General features: G+C 39.8%; 1 protein-coding gene across 2 annotated transcripts in view; it reads left to right on the top strand.

The window, feature by feature from the left end:
- Window positions 1–22,227, top strand: part of LOC148817518 (polyhomeotic-like protein 2) — a 91,815-nt gene that overhangs the window by 49,703 nt on the left and 19,885 nt on the right. For both annotated transcript variants that reach the window (XM_088938081.1, XM_088938082.1), the window contains exons 5-8: window positions 3,448–3,525; window positions 3,786–3,950; window positions 9,575–9,661; window positions 11,283–11,586. In XM_088938081.1, the coding sequence (XP_088794207.1) occupies window positions 3,448–3,525; window positions 3,786–3,950; window positions 9,575–9,661; window positions 11,283–11,586 (634 nt within the window). The remainder of the gene's footprint in view (window positions 1–3,447; window positions 3,526–3,785; window positions 3,951–9,574; window positions 9,662–11,282; window positions 11,587–22,227) is intronic.

The following is a 22,227-nucleotide window of genomic DNA, read 5'->3' as shown; positions in this document are numbered from 1 at the left end:
TATTTAAAGTTACCTTGCCCCAGCATACATGAGAGTGACAGAGATGAAAAAAGACCGCAGACAACCTCACATCACCAGTTGGTAAATGTCAATATTGCTGTCATTCAGGGTAATAGGGATCTGCGTCAACTTGTGAATTCAACAGCACTTAATGCTCTTCTTCTGCTGATATGATTTATAAATGAATTACACCAAAAAGTCACATTTCCCTTTTATGAACACCAGAATCCAAAATATCCTGCTCACTTCAGAGGTCTCAATGCCCTTCTGCCTAATACAGACCTAAACCTATCCGGAGGTTTCAATGTCATGCGGTAGAAGCTGTTTTTGTTATTTATGTGTCTTTCCTTACTTCAGAAGTGATTGTCCTTGACCAGGGGTCAATTCCTGAAGGGCTGAAATTGTATTGATTAAAAATAAACGTTTATGGAGAGCTGAATTTATTAATCCTGTCTCAAATGACATGCCCTGAGTGAAGACTGATAACAGGTGACCCTCATAAAATAATTTAATAAACGTAGGGCTCTTCACTGTCATTAGCTTGGATCTATACGCACTTGGATTCAAGGGAGATGGCGACTAAAAATTAAATTCAAAACAAACTCAGGAAAAAGTACTGAAAAAGTACAATGAGCAGTAGGACCGTTTCCCCAAAATTTCACATATAATACAAGTTTTGTATTCGTACAACATTCTGCTGTGAGCATGTGTCTTTTTTTAACGTGAGCTGAAGATAGTGTGATAGGCTTTTTGTTTTATTTGACATATCCAGTTATTCTCGCAGTAGGACTGATAAGCCAGGTCAAACTTCAAGGTCTTCTACTGAAAGTATTTTGATAAAAAAGCAAAGCAAATCCCTGCTATCAGCACAGAGGTAACAAAATCCACAATGGTATATTGATCAAAGATTTTTAAACCAAGATGTCTATTACATGGACAAGAAGACCACAGAAACTGGAGGCGTCTTAGAAAAGATATGCATTTCCTTTCATTTCGTAATTAATTCACGCAACATCCTCTTTCTGCAGAAAACAAATATTAGTCTTTTCTCTGCAGTACCTTTCTTCCTCCTTGGGATGTTTATCCTATCAGTCCACACGTGCGTTTCTGTAAAATGGCTGTTAGCACTTTTCAACAAAATCATTTACAGGCAATGGTACTAATGGAACACTACACACTAAAGAAGCTTTGAGTTCTTAAAGTTAGCAGCATAATCCTGGTAATAATAAAATAAGATTAGCAAACGCTTTAAATATTCCGTTTTCACTTTACATTTCTCAGTGTTTAGAAGAAAAAATGGCCTGTGGAGCATCATCATCAGCAAATTCTGTCTCCTGTCTCAGATACATCTTAAGATAAAACAATATTGAATCACTGGCCATTTCCAAAAATACTGTTGAAAAAGGCCATTAAACATGACTTTTCCCTTTGAGTATGAAAGCTAAATTAGATTGCCCTGAAATTGCAAAGCAAAATGAAACATACATAGAAAGTTGGCTAATCAGAGTGACCAGAGAGCTTTCCAATTACACATTACTGATTTTCAGAACTGATCACCTTTGCCTCAGTCAATTTTACTCCAAGTTTCCCTCTCGAGAGTTTTGTGAAACCTGAATTGACAAATCAACTAGACCTCTCTTCCCTCAGACTCCACTGGATTCCTGCTAAATAATGGTTAAACAGTAAGGGGGTGACAGTGATTAATTTCACTTTAACTGTGGGATACCATCCCCATTGTCCAGAGATTGAGAACAGACCTCCATGGACACATGTCGAGAGGATCTGAGCTGTTTTAGAAGGAACAGAATAGACTATAATCAGTATTGCTCTTCTGTAGACATACTAAGTTCCAAAACTCAATAATATACACACATAAGCATACAGTATATATATATATTTATCTCCTTTGTTAGGACTGTAAAAGTACAATAGAACAAAAATGACCATCTACTTCAAAAACACTTCTAGGTGATACTCTATAGTATTTTCTCATTATAGCTCCCTAACTGGTACTTTCACAACATCAATGTTAACATCCCACTGCTCTCATGTAACTTATTCTTCACAGTTGCATATTTGTTCCCAGTTCCTTGAAGTCAAGCCAGAGATCCCATGAAACTTCACTCCAAGCGGTGTGTTTTGCTCAATGGTCAAGAGAGCCTTGAGATCTGATGAATCTAACATATGTTCATCAAAACAGCTAAAGTAATTTAAATATCATTCACGTGAAAAGACTTCCTTGAACATCGCTGCACATTCATCGATTTTCTTTCTCTTCTGTTAGGTTTTACATAAAAAAACAGCTTTGGATTCAGACAACCTCTGATGAATAGTGCATGGCAGCCTCCCTAAGGCACGCTCATTTCCATGCAAAGGAGTCTCTGATGTAGAAAGATTTAAATGCTTAACATCCGCTCATGACACAGAGAAATGATCGAGCACAGGAAGCTGTTGGCTGGCCTGGAGCAGCGCAGTGTGGGCCCAGTCTTGAACACACACAGAGCTCAGGCATGTTTTCATGACTGGGTGACAGTCTTCGTTTTTTTTTTAAAAGATATTATCAAAACATTAAGAGACAAAATGCAAAAATAAAAAGTTCTTCTCTACAGTCTAGTCAATACAGGATACTCAGATATTCTCTACTCCATTTTTTTCTCCATGCAAATTGCCTTTTCAGTCAACAGGCAATCTACCCAAAGCATTCACCAAAAAGAAAAAAAGGGACATAAAATGTAATCCAATATGTGTTTTCCATATTGCTGTAGTTTTGTGCTTAGGAAGTCAGTCATTTATATTGTAAACTTAACTGACAGAACATAAAGAAGGCATGATGGTATTTGTGATATCATATTTAATGTATTCTGCTTAACCTCAAGAAAAACATTTTAAACACATTTGTGTTTGCTAGACTTTTATACTTTTAGGTTATTTTTTACCTTAAGCATTTTTCAGTGTGCAGTGTTTCAGCTTCAAATAGCAAGAAACCAGTGCAGTCATGTAAAACGTTACATGTTGCCCAGGAACCTTTAGGAATTGTGCTTCCATGAATGAATTCCAATAATAAGACTATCAAAGACTCCCAACAGGAAATATAACAGAGTGTAGCTGCCAAAGTGTAAAAAAAGTTGGAATCACATTTATTTTCAAAAGTGTCATTTATCGTGTACAATCCTTCATGTTCTTGATTGGATTAACGTAAGACACATCTTCCACTGCATCTGCTGTAGGAAAGTTAAACAAACTTGAGAAAACAAATAAATGAATGGCCGAAGTCGACACGTAAAAGCAGGAATGGGGAATGGTCTGCTTCCTGTGCAGTTTTAAATAGGTGTCCTGTTTATATAAATGTAGGATCAGGGCTTCCCTTCGTTCTGAAGGGTCTGGCTGTGATTAACGAGTGTATGTTTCGCCTGCATTCCCCTACTCAATCCTCTCTTTCTCTCGCAGGCCAGCATGGCTGCAGGCCGTCAGGGAACTAACCAAAACGGGACCACCTCTCAGCAAACGGGATCCTCACAAACAACCGTGAGTCTCACAAAGCAGAATCTTTGAGAAAAACAGACATTACATTTTCTTGTTCGTTCCTGCTTAAAGATAGACCCTGATGCCTTCTCAATCCTTGATTTGCAAAGGATTCGCCTGTGTGTACTGTGTTGCCCTGGAGACCAGGATGTGCTGCGAAGCAGTGGTTGTGCTCTGCCATGCGTGCCACTATGAACTTCCCTCCCTGTGGACGAAGCCTGATCTGACTCTCCCGTCTCTCCTGTTCCTTTGCTCTTGTGCAGATTAACCTGGCAACCTCCCCTGCTGCGGCCGCCCAGCTGATAAGCCGTGCACAAAGTGTCAACTCTGCGCCAGCGGGAATCACTCAACAGGCCGTCCTGCTGGGCAACACCTCTGGCCCCGGGCTGACAGCTAGCCAAGCCCAGATGTACCTCCGTGCCCAGATGGTAAGCACTGGCATGGCCTGAGACACACACACACCCCCTTCTGGAAACACACCCATTCCAGGCTTAATGTGGTGTGAGCGTGTTTACATGGAATGTGTGTGCTTGGTTCTTATTCTGTCTAAACAAATTCAATACCCTTGGGATAAACACCATGGAGTATTGCAATAAAACAGTGCCTAATTATTGCAAAGCAAACTGCTGCAATAAGCACTGCTTTATATCACCCGAGCCTGCTGTGTGTGCATGCATACTGTACAGTATATGCAGTACGACTCAGTCTGTCTCACAACAGCTTTCAAGGTTGATTAGCACTGTTGGAACCCCATACCTCTTGCCAAAGGTTACATCCATTAACTTCCGTATTGAGGATTACTCAATATACCGGTAATGAATATTGCCTCAGCCATTTACAGCCTTTCTTCAAGTTTATGTAACTATAGAACAGCATGCAATCTGAGGCTTTAAGGAGTGCTTCATAAACGTCACAATTAATTGCAAAGCCACAGATTTGTGATTATTATATATTTCATCAAAGTAATTAAGTAGATGCATGACCACCTATTTTTGGCCTTTCATTTTTTTTTATTTTTGATTGCACTGATAATAATCAGGAACTTTGCACTTGCACATATATACAGGCTGTTGGCCCTGTTCGATGTAGCGTGGCAAAACAGAATGTTTGAAATTTAAAATAAGGGCAACAGGGGTGCCACATCTGCATAGTTCGTAATAGTCACATTCCTGACTTGACATCAGTAGAGCTGTACCTGCTGGGGAGATGACACACACATGCAAGCTCCACAGCTCCTGACAGGACACAGGAGAGTTAGAGCATCTTACTGATGTCACTGCAGACCTGCACAGCCCTGCAGGCCACAGGTGTGGCCTTCTAGTCAGGAGGCTGAGAAAGCCAGTTTCTTACTAATACCATCCCTTTCCAGATGGTGCTCAGCCAACTATTTACAGCCTACAGTGATTTCAAATGGCTGAAAATTGCTGATTCAAGCAATATTTATAACCGCCATTGTCAGCATGCACATCTTGTCGAGTAGTGCATTGTGCATTATACGATATATCCATAAGGTATACTACACTCTGATTTGTAAGGCATTGTACGTTTATGTGCAGTACATATGTTATGCAAGGTGCAGTTCAGTTTCTTATTTGTAGTATTTTTATTCTATGCCTAAGTTGAGATTTTGTCCGGCTTCTACCTTACAGCAGCCAGCGTATAAAAGGATGACTATATTTTGATGAAAGTACAAAACTTTCTAATGTAAAAAAAAACAGCTTCTGAATATTTATTCATGACATGCAATTAATTTCTGTTGACAAAATCTCAGCTTTGATGGACACCATGTTGTTGCTGGTCTTCCTCAACTTTTTAGGTCAGCTGGCCCTATGATTGATGTTTAGATCACATTTAGAGTAAGTACAGTAGGGTCTTGACATTTGTGAGGGTAGAGTGCAGAGAACCGTCGCAAATAGGCAAATTCACATTTATAAAATTCATCCCTATTGTATATTTTTGCATAATCTACTACAGTATATAGACTGTGTGATTAAAAGAAATAAGTAAACCTCCCTTGTATGATAATGAATAAAAATAATACAAAATAAAAATAATGAAAGTTAATGAATAAAGCATTAACTTTAAAAAAATAAACTTTAATCAACTAAAAGAAACAACAGGAATCACAAATGGTAATCAGTTAAAATAAACAACATGAATCCCTCCTATCTGGCCAGCGGATGCCTGCACTTTCTCTTTTTGCCTCTGTAATTATCACACCTCATTGTAATAAAACTGTGAGCCTGTAAAGCCGTCCCCAGCCTGTCATTCTCCATACAGCTACCACAGAAACAGGAGCTTCTGCTACATTATAAAAAACATGATCATGCTGAGATACAGATGCTGGGTAGTGGGTACTTGGGCAGGGAGAGAGAGGCGGTCTCACTAGCTAGATTTGTCTCACGATCCTAGTCTGTTGCTTCAGTAATTTGAAAAGCTGCAATTAAAAACCTTCAACTTCATCCTGCTTTGCTCTTCTTTCATTGTCACTAGCCAAACTGAATCATGACTAAGCAAGTTTGCTAATATTAAAATCACAGATGACGAGACCCTACTGAATAAGGAATTACTGGTTTTCTCTACCTATAGCATATTAGAGGTTGATGCTAACAATAAAGCAACCAAATAAAGGATTAATTTATCTAGGAAACTGAATATTTTGACCTTTACAAGGATTTGGAAGACTGCAGCAATATGAATATGCATGCATATATAGGAAGCAGGAATTTAATTTCAGCAATGTCTTCACCTCTTGTGCATTTAAAATAGGAATGACTTGTCATCCGTTTAGACCACCATATCATCATCTTGAAATGTGGATGCAGGATTGTCTTACCTGATATGTGATTGTACATCTGTTCCATATTTCCCCTCCAAAGTGCAATTATTTTCTTTGTGGGGTGAGGCTTAGAAAAAGATTCAGTGTGGTACAGTAGCTATTAATTTTAACCAACGATGCTTGACGTGAAATATACCACATGTGTTTCCAAGCAAAGCATAAATACAGGTTGTGCTTATAATGGGAGTGTTGATAAGGCAGAGAAGAAATGCAATCCCACCATTTTTTAAACACGTCAAACCTGTTTTGTTGAGTGAGGTTGTAATTTCTATTTTTATTGCGACTCCCAAATCATTTGAAAAAGCACTGCAATGGCCAAGTTTTCTATTTTTCACAAACGCATCTGAATTCTACCATTGTCAGGTCCTGCAATTAAACCTCAAAATATTTATTTTGCTCATAGACCTGCTGAAATTTGTATTCACAGTTCAAAATGAAACACTAACACAACTTTGGACATTTGATGGGATAATAAAGCATTATTAATATTGCACTGTATTGCCATTTGTGAACAGTGCATATTTAAAGTTATTTTTCCCACTAAAATATATCTAACCTTGCTAAGTCTTAACAGAGAATCAAATTATGTTACTATGTTACCAGCACAGCACCAGTGCTCATTGCACACTGTACTGAGCACTATGAACAGAGCACAATTCAAAACATTTAAAAAGAGTGAATTTCAGCACCTATCCCACCACCTGATTTAACTACTTGTGGACATTTTTCATCCAAAACATTTTAATTCGGAGCTCAGGAAAATTGCCCTAGGCCTGGCAGGGACATTGTAAATCGAGACAAAAGATGCTGAACTAGTGAATTTACAGGAAGAAACAAAACCGCTTTGCTTGCAGACTGGGGCTGTAGCGAGCTTCCTATTCATCACTTAGAGGGTGATCCAATCTGACCCAACACAACCCCTCTGGGGCAATGAAAGCAGATGCAGTAGAGGCTGAGCGTTAGCCCTTGATTGTCAACAAAGATCAAACCACCCCTTCCCCAGTAGAATCACAAACACAGCCTACCTCTTTGTCTGGGCTACTTTATGTTTCTTCATCCATGTGGTGCCTTGGCAATGGCGTTCTCCTTCCACGGGTGTATAGCCTTTGTTTCTGATCTCTGGAAGCTCAGTCACTAAAGCCAAGAGTCATGGCCTTTTATGACAGAAATCCACTCTTGTGCATCTGAGCTCTCTCCCTACTCACTATTCCAACAGCTCGCTTGCCTGAAAAAAGAATAGTAAAAGATAGGCTTTAGTTGCTCAATCTTTAGATATTTGGATAAATCAGTGGTGAAGCTTAGATAATGCATGCACAAAATAATGCATTCTGATTTCTTTCTTATTTGTGTGACCTACTACTGCAATGTCACTATTCATAAGGATCATTCTAATCAATACCTTTAAGATTTTTTAAGAGCATATTAGGTTGACCATCCTTCACAGCCTGACAGTTTTTCAGTTTCTCATGCTGTAATGTTTTCAAAGCTGATATTATACATACATTTCAAAATTCTATTTTTCATCGTACGCCGTGGTACAATACAAATTTATTGCTATTCCCAGAACCACAGTTCATGCCAAGGTATCGCCATAAATCTCAAAATTAAGACCAAGGCAAAGCAGTAGAAAAACTTATTCATAATGGAATTGTTAAAAGATTTTTCTCTACTGAAACAGGGCTTTTATAATATATTTGTTACTTTGAATCATTCCATTAGGTTTGTTATTTGTTCTAGCCCTAATATTTACAGTAGAAAATTAAAACTTAATTGAGTTTACTCTGTGACACACTTACTCAATCATTGTAAAGGGCTCATTATAAAAATGTCATCAAGCCTAAGAAAAAAGGAAAAATGCTGTAGCTTAAGGTACAACAAATGAACAGACCAAAGGCTAGAAAACTCGACAAAGCGAGCATGATTTATCAGATTAACCAGCTGATCTGCAGAAAGATACACCGAAAAGAAATGAAAGAAACAATAAGACTTAGTTACGCTTTACATCATTTGTGAATCAGGTGGACTTTCACCAAGATAATCAAAAAGACAAACCTTTCACATCATATAGAATATATCCATGCACTATTCAGAAATATTTAACCTCAATCCTTTGCATTGAAACTAACAATCTAAAAAATACACTTACGAAAGATCAAACTATGCTTGATTTATCTCATGGTAGAAAGACTGCTCATCACTCCACACTATTAACTTGAATAAGTGACACTATGAAGAAAAAAAACTCTGCAAGCACTGGTAAAAATATTATCTTGACATACCCAACGTTAATTGAGCATTCTTGGTTTCTCAAATATATGCATTGTTTTGTCTTTAACTAAACAACAACCATTTGGTCACATTACCAAAGCTTTAAAGAAGTGTAGTTTGACATATTCTGATTTGTAAACTGCTTCATTGTTTCTGCATTCCTCTTATATATTAAGACATATATCAAAGCTTGGCACTTTGCCTTAACAAAAAAATATTTTCCTTGCAAACTGTGCAATCTTCACCATATTTTGCAAAATGTTAAGACATGCTTTTTTATGTCTAATGAACTTCGTGCAAAATACAAACAGTTTTATGGATATGGTGGAAACAGGAGGGACATCTCCATTAGTTTTTTATTATCAATGACAGGTACAGCTGAAAACGTATTGACTGTATGGCCATGTGACATGAAGCCATTTGTTGTCGCCATGTAAACGTGATGTAATTCTCATGGAAATGAGCTTTTTCATTCTGCTATTTCTTAATTTCTGATCATTTGAAACGCACAACATTAAGCCATAGTATCTTGGAAAACGGAGCTTGTTTTGACAGAAGAATAAGTAAGATTTTTTTCAGTGATGAACACAATCCCATTTTTCAGAAACTCTGGATTTTTATATGTCGAAAACACAAGTGCCAAACTTTGATGCGCTAAAAAGAACTGACTAATCTGTCCATTACGTCTTTGTGCAGCTGGCAGTTATACCCCAACAGCATTGCCTATACTGTATGTAGACATCTAAAAACTGTTCAAGATAATATTTTGGGCACAGCAGAACACATGGAAAGTGCCCCTTGCTTGTTGTGGTTTGTCTGTGCCTGCGCTGCCTGACGAGCCCAGGTAAAACAGGCCATACGTTTTGATGTGATTTTCAGGCACAGCAAAGTAACCTTGTGCAAGTAGCTAGGAGCCTAGGCCGTGCTGTTCCTTTGTCCCCTCAGCTCATTTTCACTCCAACCGCCACAGTCACTGCAGTCCAGCCAGAGGCCACTGCACAGCCAGCCGGCCAGCAATCCGCCACTGCCCAGGTAAGAGAGCCATCCTGCCCTGCTGGAGTACAACACAGCCCTCGCCAAGCTGCATTGGAAAAGTGGGCAATTTCATGTGTTTGTGGGGGTGCTCACTATGCCACAACAGCTCAATATATACAGTACCACCACCCCCAATATCACCAGCCTCTTTTATCCAACCTAGTGTGATAATCTGCACGCAAATGCAAAAGCTTTGCAATGATCAAACCTTGAATGGAACAGTACCCCACTGTTGGAGTGTAAGAAATATTTGCTCTTGAATGTAGATGTTGCACTCAAAAACATTCCATCATATTGCAAGTAATGCAGTTGTCTATTCCGAGTGCTATAATGTGCAAAGATGCAGGCTGCTACTGACTCGTCACACTCTGACATGCTAAATTGTTAGGTCATGGCTTATTTCTTACATTAAGTGGGGGATTTGATAAATTGGCAACATTTTCAACCTGCTTGTTTAATGATTCTTTTGTTTGTAAGGTCTACACTGCTTTGTCCTCTTTATCCAAGGTGTATGCACAGCAACATGCAAGTAACGCTGACTACACTGTTTGGGATGAATGTTCCTTAATGTACTCAGTGGGTTACATATTAAAAAGTGACCAACTCCCTGTGGAATTAATTTAAACAAAACCACTTAAGAACCTGCTGTTATTTTTCACCGACTTATTTTAAAAGTTCGTTGTTTTTTTTTTAAACTGAGGAGGTACTCCAGTTCTATACAATATTTCCCAAACATTACTGTAATTCAGAAATCAGTGAGAATGACTGACCACACAATAGGAACGCTCTGTAATTGCTGTAAACTGCACTAGAGGGCATCATAGACCTGTATCAAAACACTACAAATTATCAGTTAATTTCCAGTGAATTTAGGTCCAATATAGGTGAGATTGAATACAAAGCATGCAACCAATGCTTTAAAAAAGTTCAAGGAGCACTGGAAATAACCTATAGACTGGCAGGCTGGTGCTAGGAAAGTATATCCATTGACAGAGGCACAGTAGGGTGATCACAACTGCCAGCCCAAAATATGATAGAAAAAATGGCAAAATCTAAACTCAGATTTACAGTAGGAGTGTTAATGGACAATTCATTAAAACATTTCAAGTCAAATGTAGATTAGCATAGCAGGAGACACGTCTGTGCTTTGTTCTTAGTTCTCCATAGTGTGCATTCCAGCCTGATTAGTTTAAAATTAAACTGCTGTAAATGACTGAATTAGGCTCTACAGGAATGGCATGTAATAAAGCAGCTAGCTGAGTAGTCAATGAACCTTGTAAAAGAAAGACTGATGTGACAAGGAAAGATTTTACTATGCAACCGAATAGAAACTGTTGCACGGTAGAATATTTTTAGCCAAGACAGTGCTCTGAATGCTCACCTGCTTTCCTTTATACACAAAACTATCCAGTTCCTAGGCCTATTTAGACAATGTAGACATGCTAAGAGCCCACAAAGTATTTTTAAAAGTTCCAAGGGCTAACTCCCTGAAGTAGCCTTCTGCTTTTTTCGTGAGAAAGCGCTGTCAGATTAGCTGGGTTGATCTTTACTCTAAACCCCCCAATGGCTGTCACACTGTGAAAACAGGCTTCCAGTCTTTCAATCCTTATGGTTTCAGGTGCAGAACCTTGCTATTCGCAGTCAGCAGGGGGCAGCCTCTGCCTCCCCTTCCCAGACACAGCTTCAGAGCCTGGGTCTGAAACAGGTGGCCAGTGGCCAGCAGCCCGTCCCCTCTGGCCCAGCCACCGCCCACACTAAGGGTCCTGGCCAAGGCGCACAGAGCGGGGGAGGGAAGGGGGGCTCCCCTGAAAACACCACAGAGGGTGGCAAGAAAGGAGAGAGTTCCCCCAGCCTGGAGGCGCGCGTGATGAATGTGAGCAGGAATGTGACTTCTGTGAGCAGCCATCCTCTCATCACTCCAGGTAGGCTCCTTGTCTCTCCTCCCCGCTGCTCAACACAACAGTGACCACATGCAGAGGGGTAGCCATTTCGAAGAGTAAAGCCTGGAGCGTAGATGAGTTTCTCAGCCCAAAACCTCAAGCCACTTTGCAAAAAAGCTATGCAATCTAAACATATCGGAAAATTACAAAATCAACCCAAATGATGAGTCTGGGCTAGGACCAACTGGTGTGCTTAAAGATCAAGCTTGGCTCTAACAAACATTTCATATTACACAGATACATGCGACAACAGTAAAATGGCCAGTTACCCCTCATTATTAATGGCTATTTTATCAAGTCATTTCAATTTAGCCTTGACACACTTTATGAATTCTATTGTGTCCCTTACCTCACAGGACAAATTGTACTGAAAATTGATGGCTGGATGGATCAGAAATGTTATATAAAATGTTCTTAAAATGGTCAATGGATATAGTGAGCAAAGTCACAAATGTATTTATTAAAGCAGACGTGGGCATGTGTGGAGTATACCTTTTCTATAATTTCTAAGATTAAAAATAATCTTAATTGATTGCAGTAGCTTTTTAACAGGACAACAACAAAGGGACAACATTTCTGTACAAGGAATTACATTTTCAGCTAGGTCTTTCATGATTAAAATTAGAAAGCCAAGAAGATGGCTTTTGAAACTGTCCAATGTCAAGAGCTGTATACACTGAAAAGGTTGTTCTGTGTTTAAATTGAACTGTCTTCAGTGTAGCTTTAGGATTCAACTAGTGTGGCATGGTTTTGTGTATGCTATGTAAACTCTGGCTTTTGACATTTGTGTTCAATCAGAGCATGCTTTGGCATATCCTCTGAAAATTAAGAAGCACAGGCTGCTATTGAATAGGGTCATTCAGGACAGAAATTACAGGGTACTTCAGCCAGTGGGTTATTTTTTCTCATCTTTTTGCATCCAAGGTGCATTTTCAGTTCCTCTAAAATACAGTGATATTCCACACATTGTTACTGGCATTCTAGACATAACCATATATAATTAATTTGTATATTACTGTAAGGTACACAGTGCATCTACTTGAAATGAGCCTCAGACAGGCCTAGGGATATTTGGTAAATGTGAATTTACTTTCAGTTCTCAACCCTTGTAATCCTTGAGCAACCTGATTAGTTAACACAAGACTAAACCTGTAAAGCAGGTGTAAATCATTCAACATTCGTTTTGCAGCTTGGAATAAGCCTCTACTTGTTCATATGACAGTAATGTCTTACTGTATTTGAATATTTATTAAATAATATCAATTCACTGTATAATATACAGTAAAATATATATGCAAAACAAAAGTCATACTGGTCAGGACAAAAACACAGATATGAGAATTCATGTGTTTGTGAATTGGATCATTTTATTTTTTAAAGCAGTTTGGAGGAAAATTAAAAATGATCAAATAAATTATAATTATTGAGCCAAATTGAGTTACCTATGACATTTTAGGTACTTCCAGGGCCATTTGAGATTCTGCAATACTTATAAACTTTTGACAATTATTAGATCAATGAAATAGCAGCCAAAACATGCGAGAGTGAAGTGGCCTTTATTCAGTGTATAGTATAAAATAAAAACAGTGTTAAACTGCACAGGATTAATTTGGCTCTGGAGAATTCTGTGGAGCTTGTTGTAATTTTTGGACATATTGTTGTTTATGATACTAACACCCACATTGATTGGTGTCATGGTTACGTCTAGTGTGAATCTCAGGATTTCTAATGAAGACAGCTGATTGCATCTCATGATGCGCTCAGCTGTGTGTGTTTGTAAGTATGCGAGCATGTGTGTGTGTGGATTAGCGCGTGCAAAGCAAGGCTGTTGTGTGCCTGGCAGTCTGGGAGTGCGTGTGCACAGCCATTCAAACCCGAGAACCCTGCCCTTTGCTGTTGCTTTGTTTCAAAACTGGAGGGGGGGGGGGGGGAGGAATAAAAAAGGAAGGGTGAATGGAAATGCTGGCCACCCGTACTCAAGGAAATGATTGATTCGGTTGCCATGGAAATGTCACTCTCAAACAGGCAGGCCTTTAGCCTTGAAGGAAACCACACCTGCAGTGGTGGTACAGTATCAGTAGCCTTGTTTCCCTGGGTGGTGGGTTTCTTTCTGCCTCCCAGATTACTTTTCTCTCTTAAAATGTGTTAAAATGAATTCCAGAGGAGAAAAGAAAATCATTCAGACACAGAATTTTTAGACTTGAAAGGCAAAACGTCTAATGACGATACAAAGTCCTATGTTGAGGGAAAAGTCTATACAGTGCTTTTTTTTCATGTGTGTGGTTAATCTTGTTATTACTATCTAGTTGAAATATCAGTTCACAGTTTACGTTTTTTTTTCTCTTGTAAATTATTGAGGTTGTGTACAATAGGATGTACCCAATTTTAATGTCCTATTGTACCCTTTTTATCTTATTACAATAAGCTATATGCATTGGAAGCTGCATTTCAGGAGCCAGGAATTACATTGGCGAATAACGTGACAACAGCACAGCACTATTTTCAGAGGAGTCCACATGCGGAGACACACCTTTCCCCTGCCCTTACACCAGCTGGGGCCGGGGCAGCTACAATGTGGTAGCTTGTAGCAAACGTCAGTGAAAATCTGGAGATGCTTTAGAAGAAAGCAGCTGAAACAACAAGAGGTACAAAGACACTGCTGTCTAATAACACTAAAGACACACCAGATGTTGGGAACTGAAAAAAAATCAGCATAATTGCATTCTAGTCACGTGCAGTTAAACCCCAAGTTCATACTGTATATATGTTTAATCATAACCCACACATTACATGGAGGAATGCATTTTGATTTTACTGTAGCAGAGCTGTACATTGGTTGTATGGTATAGAAACACTGGCAAAGCATATTATGGTGAAATACATTAGTTATATTTTTAATGTCAAACTTAGTGACGTGTGCCTGTAAGCTACTTAGTAGGTGTGATCAGACAGTTTATAACATTACCTGGAGTCTGGTATGCATGGTAATTAAGGTTTATTTCAATCTTTACCTCCTACTGGGATAGGACAATATTTGGCTTAACTGTTATAATGTAACAGCTCTGGTATACCTTCCTGGCCTCCTTAGATCTTTTCTTGTTCATTACATTGGGATTTCCTCTAAACCTAGGTGGTAGATTACATTCAATGGGAATTCCCACACTCTAACATTCTTTTAAAACTTTCTTTTTCTCACATCAATCCATTTTTCCATGCATTTTCACTATCTACTTATCCTTAGAGGTATACAGCGAGCCAGAGCCCGACCTGGGAGATTCATGGACTCCAGTCCATCACAGGGCAGACAGACAAGCAAGCTCTCTCCCTCTCACACACACAGGCAGTTTAAAGACTCGTCTAGACAGCTAGAGGAAACCAGATACCCAGAGAAAACCCATATGAACAAAGGGAAAAAATTCAAACTATACAGACTGGTTCCCAAGATCCTGGAATTCTGATTAGTATTAGTAGTCCACCATGCCACTATGCCTCTCTCTCATCACATATTACCATATAGATCAAGGGTTGCTCATTTCAGTCGTGCTGGTTTAAGACCTAGTTTTCAATGAGCTATTGATTTCATCCATTGCTCACACATTAAGCATTTACACTTGCAGTGTATAAATGCATCCTTATCCATACAGTAGGTAGGTAGGTCCCCTTTTCAGGCCATAAAGGCCCACAGGGGAATGGGGAGCAAGGGTCACCATTTTTCTTGACCATCCGACACTGGAGGTGGAGGTGATGTGGTCAGCATCACGCTCCGGCCGGGCCGGCCTGTTACCCCCAGGAGGATTAACCCCCGGTTCTCACTTGGAAAGCCGGCTGAGTGGACCTGGGAGCCATCTGGAAGGAATTGAAACAAGCTACAGTACATCGCTTGCCCCTACCTGGGATTGAACCCGCGACCTTCCAGTCAGGAGCTAGACACCCTTGCTGTCTGAGCTACCACGGCTCTCCTTATCCATACAGTAGCTCTAAGAAATTGTTAATACAAAAAACCTAAAAACAGTCATTCTTATCCAAAAAATTAGTTAAATTCAGCTGTTAAATTCAAAGCTGGAATGATCCCATCATTTGTGTTGTTTCTTTTGTCTGCATCTTATAACTTCACATTAAATCATCTATACACAAATTATAATAGATGCCTTATTCCTGCACATAATGAGCTGGATATAATTCTAGTACAGTAACTCAAAACTAAAAGTAACTTTTATTTAGCATACACATTCTAATGAGCTTGTTCTGTATTTACAATTTATTAAAGCTACTGTATATATATAAGGATGCATTTACACACAGCAATTGTAAGTGCTTAATGTGTGTGAAATTATGTTTGATGTTATATTCATTTGGGTTGGCTGGGCAACACTATTAGACTGACTTTAAAAAAATTACAAATGCTTTCTTCTCATGTGGGGGAAAAAAATGGCCTCTTTGCTCCGTCTGTGAACAATTTCACAAAGAGCCTTAGTTTAACATAAGACACAATGAAACAATTGATGGACCTCCATTGATCCCCAGGAAGATAAAAATACAAATATGTGTGGGAGTTTGAGTGGGAGGCCGGGTTCTTAGAAATGCACAAAAAACACATCTGAGTTCAAGAGTGAAACTGGATTAACGGTCTGCGGAGAGACATTCTCACAAAATGTGAAATAAAAATGTCAAAAAGGAGTGAACACACAGCAAATACTAATAACAATACTGCAGAGCCAAAAGCGGATCAGCTCTCCTTAGGACCACAGTTCCAGTTCTGCTTCCCAGGCACAGCAAGGCAGCAGTTAGCACATAGATCTTTCATCACTCTCGGCTGAGGCCTTAAATCCCACAGTGTCACAGTATACCCCTGCTCCCAGTGCAAACCACTTTATTAATGGAAACACTGTAAATAACCACTGTTCCAGACCTTTCATCCACTGCTGTTTTTTTTTTTCTGCTCAGACAATGACCGAATGTCTTGTTTCTGAAGGAATGCCAACCCATTCCTTACCAAGAATGAAAACAAGCCCCCTACTGCATACCATTTTTCTCATATATATTGTGTTAGCTTGAGTATCCGTATGTGTAACAACTCCTAAAACCCAGAATGGCTCATATTGCTTTAGAATTTTGTATTTTCTCACTCAAATGTTCAAGGATCTCCCACAAAAAAAACAAAACATACTGGGATCTAGCGAGTTGCAAGAACAGCTTGAACAAGACATAGCTTGTATTCAACAGGGACTTAAAATATCTCCTCCTCATTCATGTAGAAGAATCATCTTCAGCTGCAGTTATAATGATTTAATGGGGTGTGAAAATGATGTGCTGGTCTCGCCAGGTTTTTTTATTTGAAGGATTGAGATCTTGGGTTTGATCTGGAAAGAGAAAGTCATGGAAGTCTGTAAGTACTGCTCCTCAAGTTTCCCTTTCATATGCCTGCAGATTCTTAATATTTTGGCTAGTGAATGCGTCTCCTTCAGAGTGTTAGCATGTTAATGCTAGTCAAATGATCCAAACAGGAGGAATGAACCACTAATGTGTAGGTTAAATTAAAATTGATTTCTAGATGTGACCAGGATTCCACAAACAGCCATGCACAACCAACTGAGCGCCACCAGGGTGGGCAGATTTAGTTGGGCTGGGATCTCTTGACCTTCCAGGAAAAAAAACAAAACACCTCCTGCATCTTGCCAGATTCCTGCAGGCTTCCAGTGGCATTGAGAGATGAGCCATTACTACCTCTTCCATCAGGCTTGAAATGCGTCGGTTAACAAATAGCTCTGCAGGTGTCAGACGAGCGCGGGGGTGATGCCAAGATTGAGTGAATTGTGGCCACAGCACTATCTTCTCATGGCTACTGCCGTTGTAAAAAGCAGACCTTAATGAAGGACAAAGAGGTGGCGTGCTGTATGTGGGCTCTCAGGTGGCAAGCTGGTAAAGACGCATGCCTGAGCTCATGGGTTCAAAACAGTCATTGGTTGATCACCACCAAAGGCAGGGATGCCATGAGGGGAGAGTACAGGGCTCTCCCTGGTCTCAGAAGCACAGTGAGCCCTAAGGTTTCCTAAACATTTGTAGTGCTGTCAATAAGGGCCGGAACTCTCCGTCAACTGGTGCTTAACCTTCGGTATGGGGCTGTACTGCCTGTGAGGAGATAGAAGGGAAGTGACACAAAGGTGTGTGGGTCAGAGGAGTCTGCATTTCTAGATTTCTTCTGCTTCTGTTACGAGATTAACTCTCTGTCACCATTAAACTATGCAAATTGTATTTAAATACATGCAAATTAAGCAAGGAGGGTGGAGAAATTCAGGCATCAGGAAGGATACAAAGTGCAAATATGAAAATGAGATAAGAGGGTTTTGCTTTTTGGCAGGTGCAGACCCTCCAAACAAATGAGAAATTCTTATTTAAGTCCTGACTAAGCCCTTGCAAGAGATGGCAGTTTCAATGTCCAGACCACTTGGCAGACGCCCCAGCTGCTGTGCATGGATTGTGATCTGCACTTGCTTCTCCAGCAGCACTAGTTGTGAAGTCAGTGACGTCCCCCTCCTCTTCCTGATGCAGGCCTGGGCTGTGCTGCCAGTTTCACTTTCATTCCTCACCTAAATAGGTCCTGCCACCTCTTCATGGCCTGTGCCACAGTTCTCCTGGTACAGTAACACCCACAGCATTGACCTTCGCTACAATAAAGAAGCTTCCTTGGTAACCAAACTTACAATGGCAAAGGCGACTGCACAGGGCTTTGATTCATGCTGAGTTACATCTGTCCTAACAACTCCGCAATCAAGATTTGCATTTTGATCAGGGTTTTGTTGAGCATACTCTATTTTTTTTAATGTTCATTTATTTTAAACTTCAGTGTTCTACAGGCATGCTCACATTATTACTGGGCTATAAAACGATCTGCCAAATAGCATGATGCTCATAAGGATCCTTATTATCACATTTGAGGCTCTTGATCTGTGCCTGTTGAATAAACTCTAGAGTTTTTAAAAAGACATAGGATGCAGCGCAAAACAATTGCCGCGCTGCAAGATTTTGCGGCCACTTATGTCCACTGCGCTTATTCTGGCATTGCCCCTTACTCTCAACATCAAAAGAACCACGCATAGAGCAAAATGGAGGTGTCTCAGTATGTAAAGGTAAGAGCTACTAGTGAAAATCAATTGCTGGGCTTCAATATCACCTATTAAAAAATGATGGCCCAGCCACTGTGGGCCCTTCCTCATAAATCCCAGTTTACAGGCCGACAAATTTCATCCAGTAGTAGCTGGGAGAGAAGCATTCACCTTCTCTATTCACCCAATGCAGACTTGATTTGATTCAGCTATGGGCTTGTTTGAAACTTCAGCCTGGGATGTTGCACTGCGAGAACTCCTGTTCCAACAGCAAACAATGCCATGATTTATGGAGAGAAACTGCTTTCCCATAGAAGAGTTTTCATGAGGATCCAATTAGACTTAAAAGCACCTAACTAGGAGTAATGGGTCTGAAACTAAAACAAAACACTTTACCCACCTCTTATTAGGAGTTTATTTGTTTAAATTGCCTTAAGCAAGAACAGACTTCCCAATAGTTCAAGCATGAGGACCAGAGGATAGAGCTTTTAACAGTTAACCAAGTGACTTGCTGACACTAGGGCCTTTAATGAGCCAGTTAAGGAACAGACGTTGCAGCCAGGTCAGGGAAGAAAGAAGGAGCAAGTATTTTTCCAGCTGATTTTATTGTCAGTGTCCAAAATCACTAGTTTTGGCATCAGCCATTGAACTTAAAACCACAAATTAATTTGTGTGAAACATGGACCTTAATTGCCCAGTGTTATGTTTCCGATTTAATCTATCTTCCTAACTACAGATGCCAGTTTTATAAACTTTTCTTATTACATGCAATACTAAAACAAAATCTCAAAATCTATAATACTATCAAGCACAATTTCTTCCATATTACAGGTAACAGCTGCCAGAGCTACACTATATAAAATAAAGATCTGTGTGTGTTGAAGGACCTGAAAGATATTATATTATTTTACAATATTATTTAAAGTAGCACTTAATTATTTATACAGTAATGGGCTTTACTGGTATAAGAAATCAATATCAAGCTTATATTGCAAGTTTGCAGTGGGTGTTCATCCACTTTATTTTGCAGTTACATTTACTATTTTCTGTGGCTTGGTATTTAATGAGCATGTTTCATTATAAATCCAGAAGAAGAATCACAGAAGTTGATACGATCATTATCGTTTTTTGTTGGCTGGGTACAGATTAAACTAGTAAGCAATCCAATCCAATTTTAGCTCCCATGTGGCATCATCTCATATCCACACACGTCATCTCAGGGCATCGTCTAGCCCCCAGCTGACTGGAAGAGGGAATAACCCCACAAACCTTTAGTTTTCTGAAGGGTAAGGTAGCATGGAAAGGAGCTAGGTCACAATGAATTATAACAAAAAGCTAAAGCATTTATGCTCTGAATGTGACTGTTTTTCTTCTGTATGCAGTGTGCCATAGATTCATTGCGAGTATTGTGTGTGTATTCAGACCCCACACTTTTGTCTGTATATTAAGGAATTCATCATCATTAGTAATAATTTCAAGGGGGCAAAGAATAAATCTTTAGACTGGTATGGCCCTATGTGCAGGTTGAAAATACGTTTATTTGGTTCCATCTTTTTCAGGTGTATTTTTTTTCCCTAACGCCCTCCAAATTATTGTTGGCAAAACATTATTTTTTTTCCAATTTCTCTTCTAAACAAGAAATTGGAAGTACATTAAGTTTAAACAATTCAGAAAGATTTTTAAAAAATCTATGCAAAATAAGGATAATGAGAAACTTATTCTTAATATTGATATCATGAACCTTACCATTACAGTACTAATCGGAGGAATCAGTTAGCCATCACTGTTACAATTTTTCTATCATTATTTCACAAGCTAAGATTGAATTTCACAAGAATCTTGACAGGTCCTGTACAGCTGTCCGGCAGCTCTCCTCCCCAGTGTACTCCAACTCTTTGTCACCTCCTTTGGCACAGCCTCTTAGGAAAAAATTGACACAAGTTATCTAAACCTTGAAAAGGCTGCCTCACAGATTTATTCCCTGAATGCTTGCCATTGCGAAAACAAGGTGCACTTCGTTTTTCAAAGCTGGTTTCCTGTATCCTTAACTTCTGGTATTTTAGATTCTGGCTCTGTACTCACAGAGCGCTGGTGTTGTCTTTCTGTGTTAATTCAGGCAGTTGTTTTAGGCAGACACGTTTTGGTGTAATTTCCATTACAAAGCTAAACCTTTATGTATCTCAGATGCTGGGCTTTACAGGGCTTGGGCAGCAATATAAACTGTAGCTGTCCTCATCTCCAGTCCTCCTCTGTGGCACATCCAGTTAACGAGGAGTTAACTAACACTATTCACATGCGCAGGAGAAAAAACACTGAAGTCTCAAAGGACAGGAGTTCCAAGCCCCTAGCCTAACTGGCTGTGCAAAGCCTGAAGTTCAGCCATCTGCTTGGCGTCTTCCTCTTCGGCTGCTCGAGGCTGTCACAAGATTCCGGCTCCTGGGAAGTCTGGGGCTTTCCAGCTCGTGCTGTGTGTGGATCATGGCAGGGCTGCACACTGACTCAACTCCAGTGGACAAGAGGAAACAGTACATATAAGGGAGGTCTGAGTCATCAGACTTTGCACTTACCCAACCACCACCCCCGGCTGGGAAAAATCCCTTTTTTCACCATCTCTGAGATCTTTGCCGTTTCTTCTTTAGTGCTTACAAAAGGCAGGGGTATCACTTGCGACCAAAGTTGCGTGTAATATTCAAAGCGCTAGGATTCAAGATCTGCATCAATTGCAAAGCCCACTCCAACACACACATTCCTCCAAGGAAGGCCACCCACTCTGGGACTGTGACTCAGCTTCAACACATAGGCTTCCAATCTTTTAGCCCTTGCTCTTAAGAAAAACGTGTTAGGATTTACCTTGACATATTATGTATTTGATGCTTTTATCTATTTGTGTCCCGATAACTTGAAGCATTTAAAGGGTGAAGGGTGATAAAAGAGATGGTTTATGATGTCCAGTTTCACAAAAAGTACTTAATTTATGCCCTGTTAACAGAAAATATTGCTGTGTCTAAAGACACTGGCAAACAGAACACATCCTCCCTTCCCCTCCGGGCATTCTGATGAACGTTTGCCAGGGACATTCTGTGATGATAGATTCTAGAAACCACGAGTCTTCTGTTCTCTGATAAGCAGACTCAGTACGGTATCGATGAGAAATTATTTCAACTCACACTCCCTCAGAACCCCACCGCATGAGCACAGATCTGTAACTGGGAGTGAGAATGTGGTGACTAAAGCCTAACTGGAACATCATGGTGTCACTGTTGCACAATAAAGAAAAGCAGTTTACGGCTGGGAGAACAGATCTCGGTTTCTGTCCACGAAGCCGACGCTGTACAGAAAAGGGAACAGCTGGCTGAATTCACTCACCCAGTTTAAGTACAGTTCCCTGTCTGAACAATAAAAACCCCAAGAGACCCCTATAACGTGGCCTCAACTGTGTCAGGCAGCCACCCCACAGAGTTATGCTTATTATTTATGAAGGGGGAACAAATTCTGTACTAAAACACAGCATTAAGCAAGC

This window comes from Atractosteus spatula, chromosome 20, assembly GCF_055471065.1.
Source record: "Atractosteus spatula isolate fAtrSpa1 chromosome 20, fAtrSpa1.hap1, whole genome shotgun sequence".
Taxonomy (NCBI): domain Eukaryota; kingdom Metazoa; phylum Chordata; class Actinopteri; order Semionotiformes; family Lepisosteidae; genus Atractosteus; species Atractosteus spatula.
Note: the sequence above shows the minus strand (reverse complement) of the source record. Positions and strands in the feature narration are given on the sequence as shown.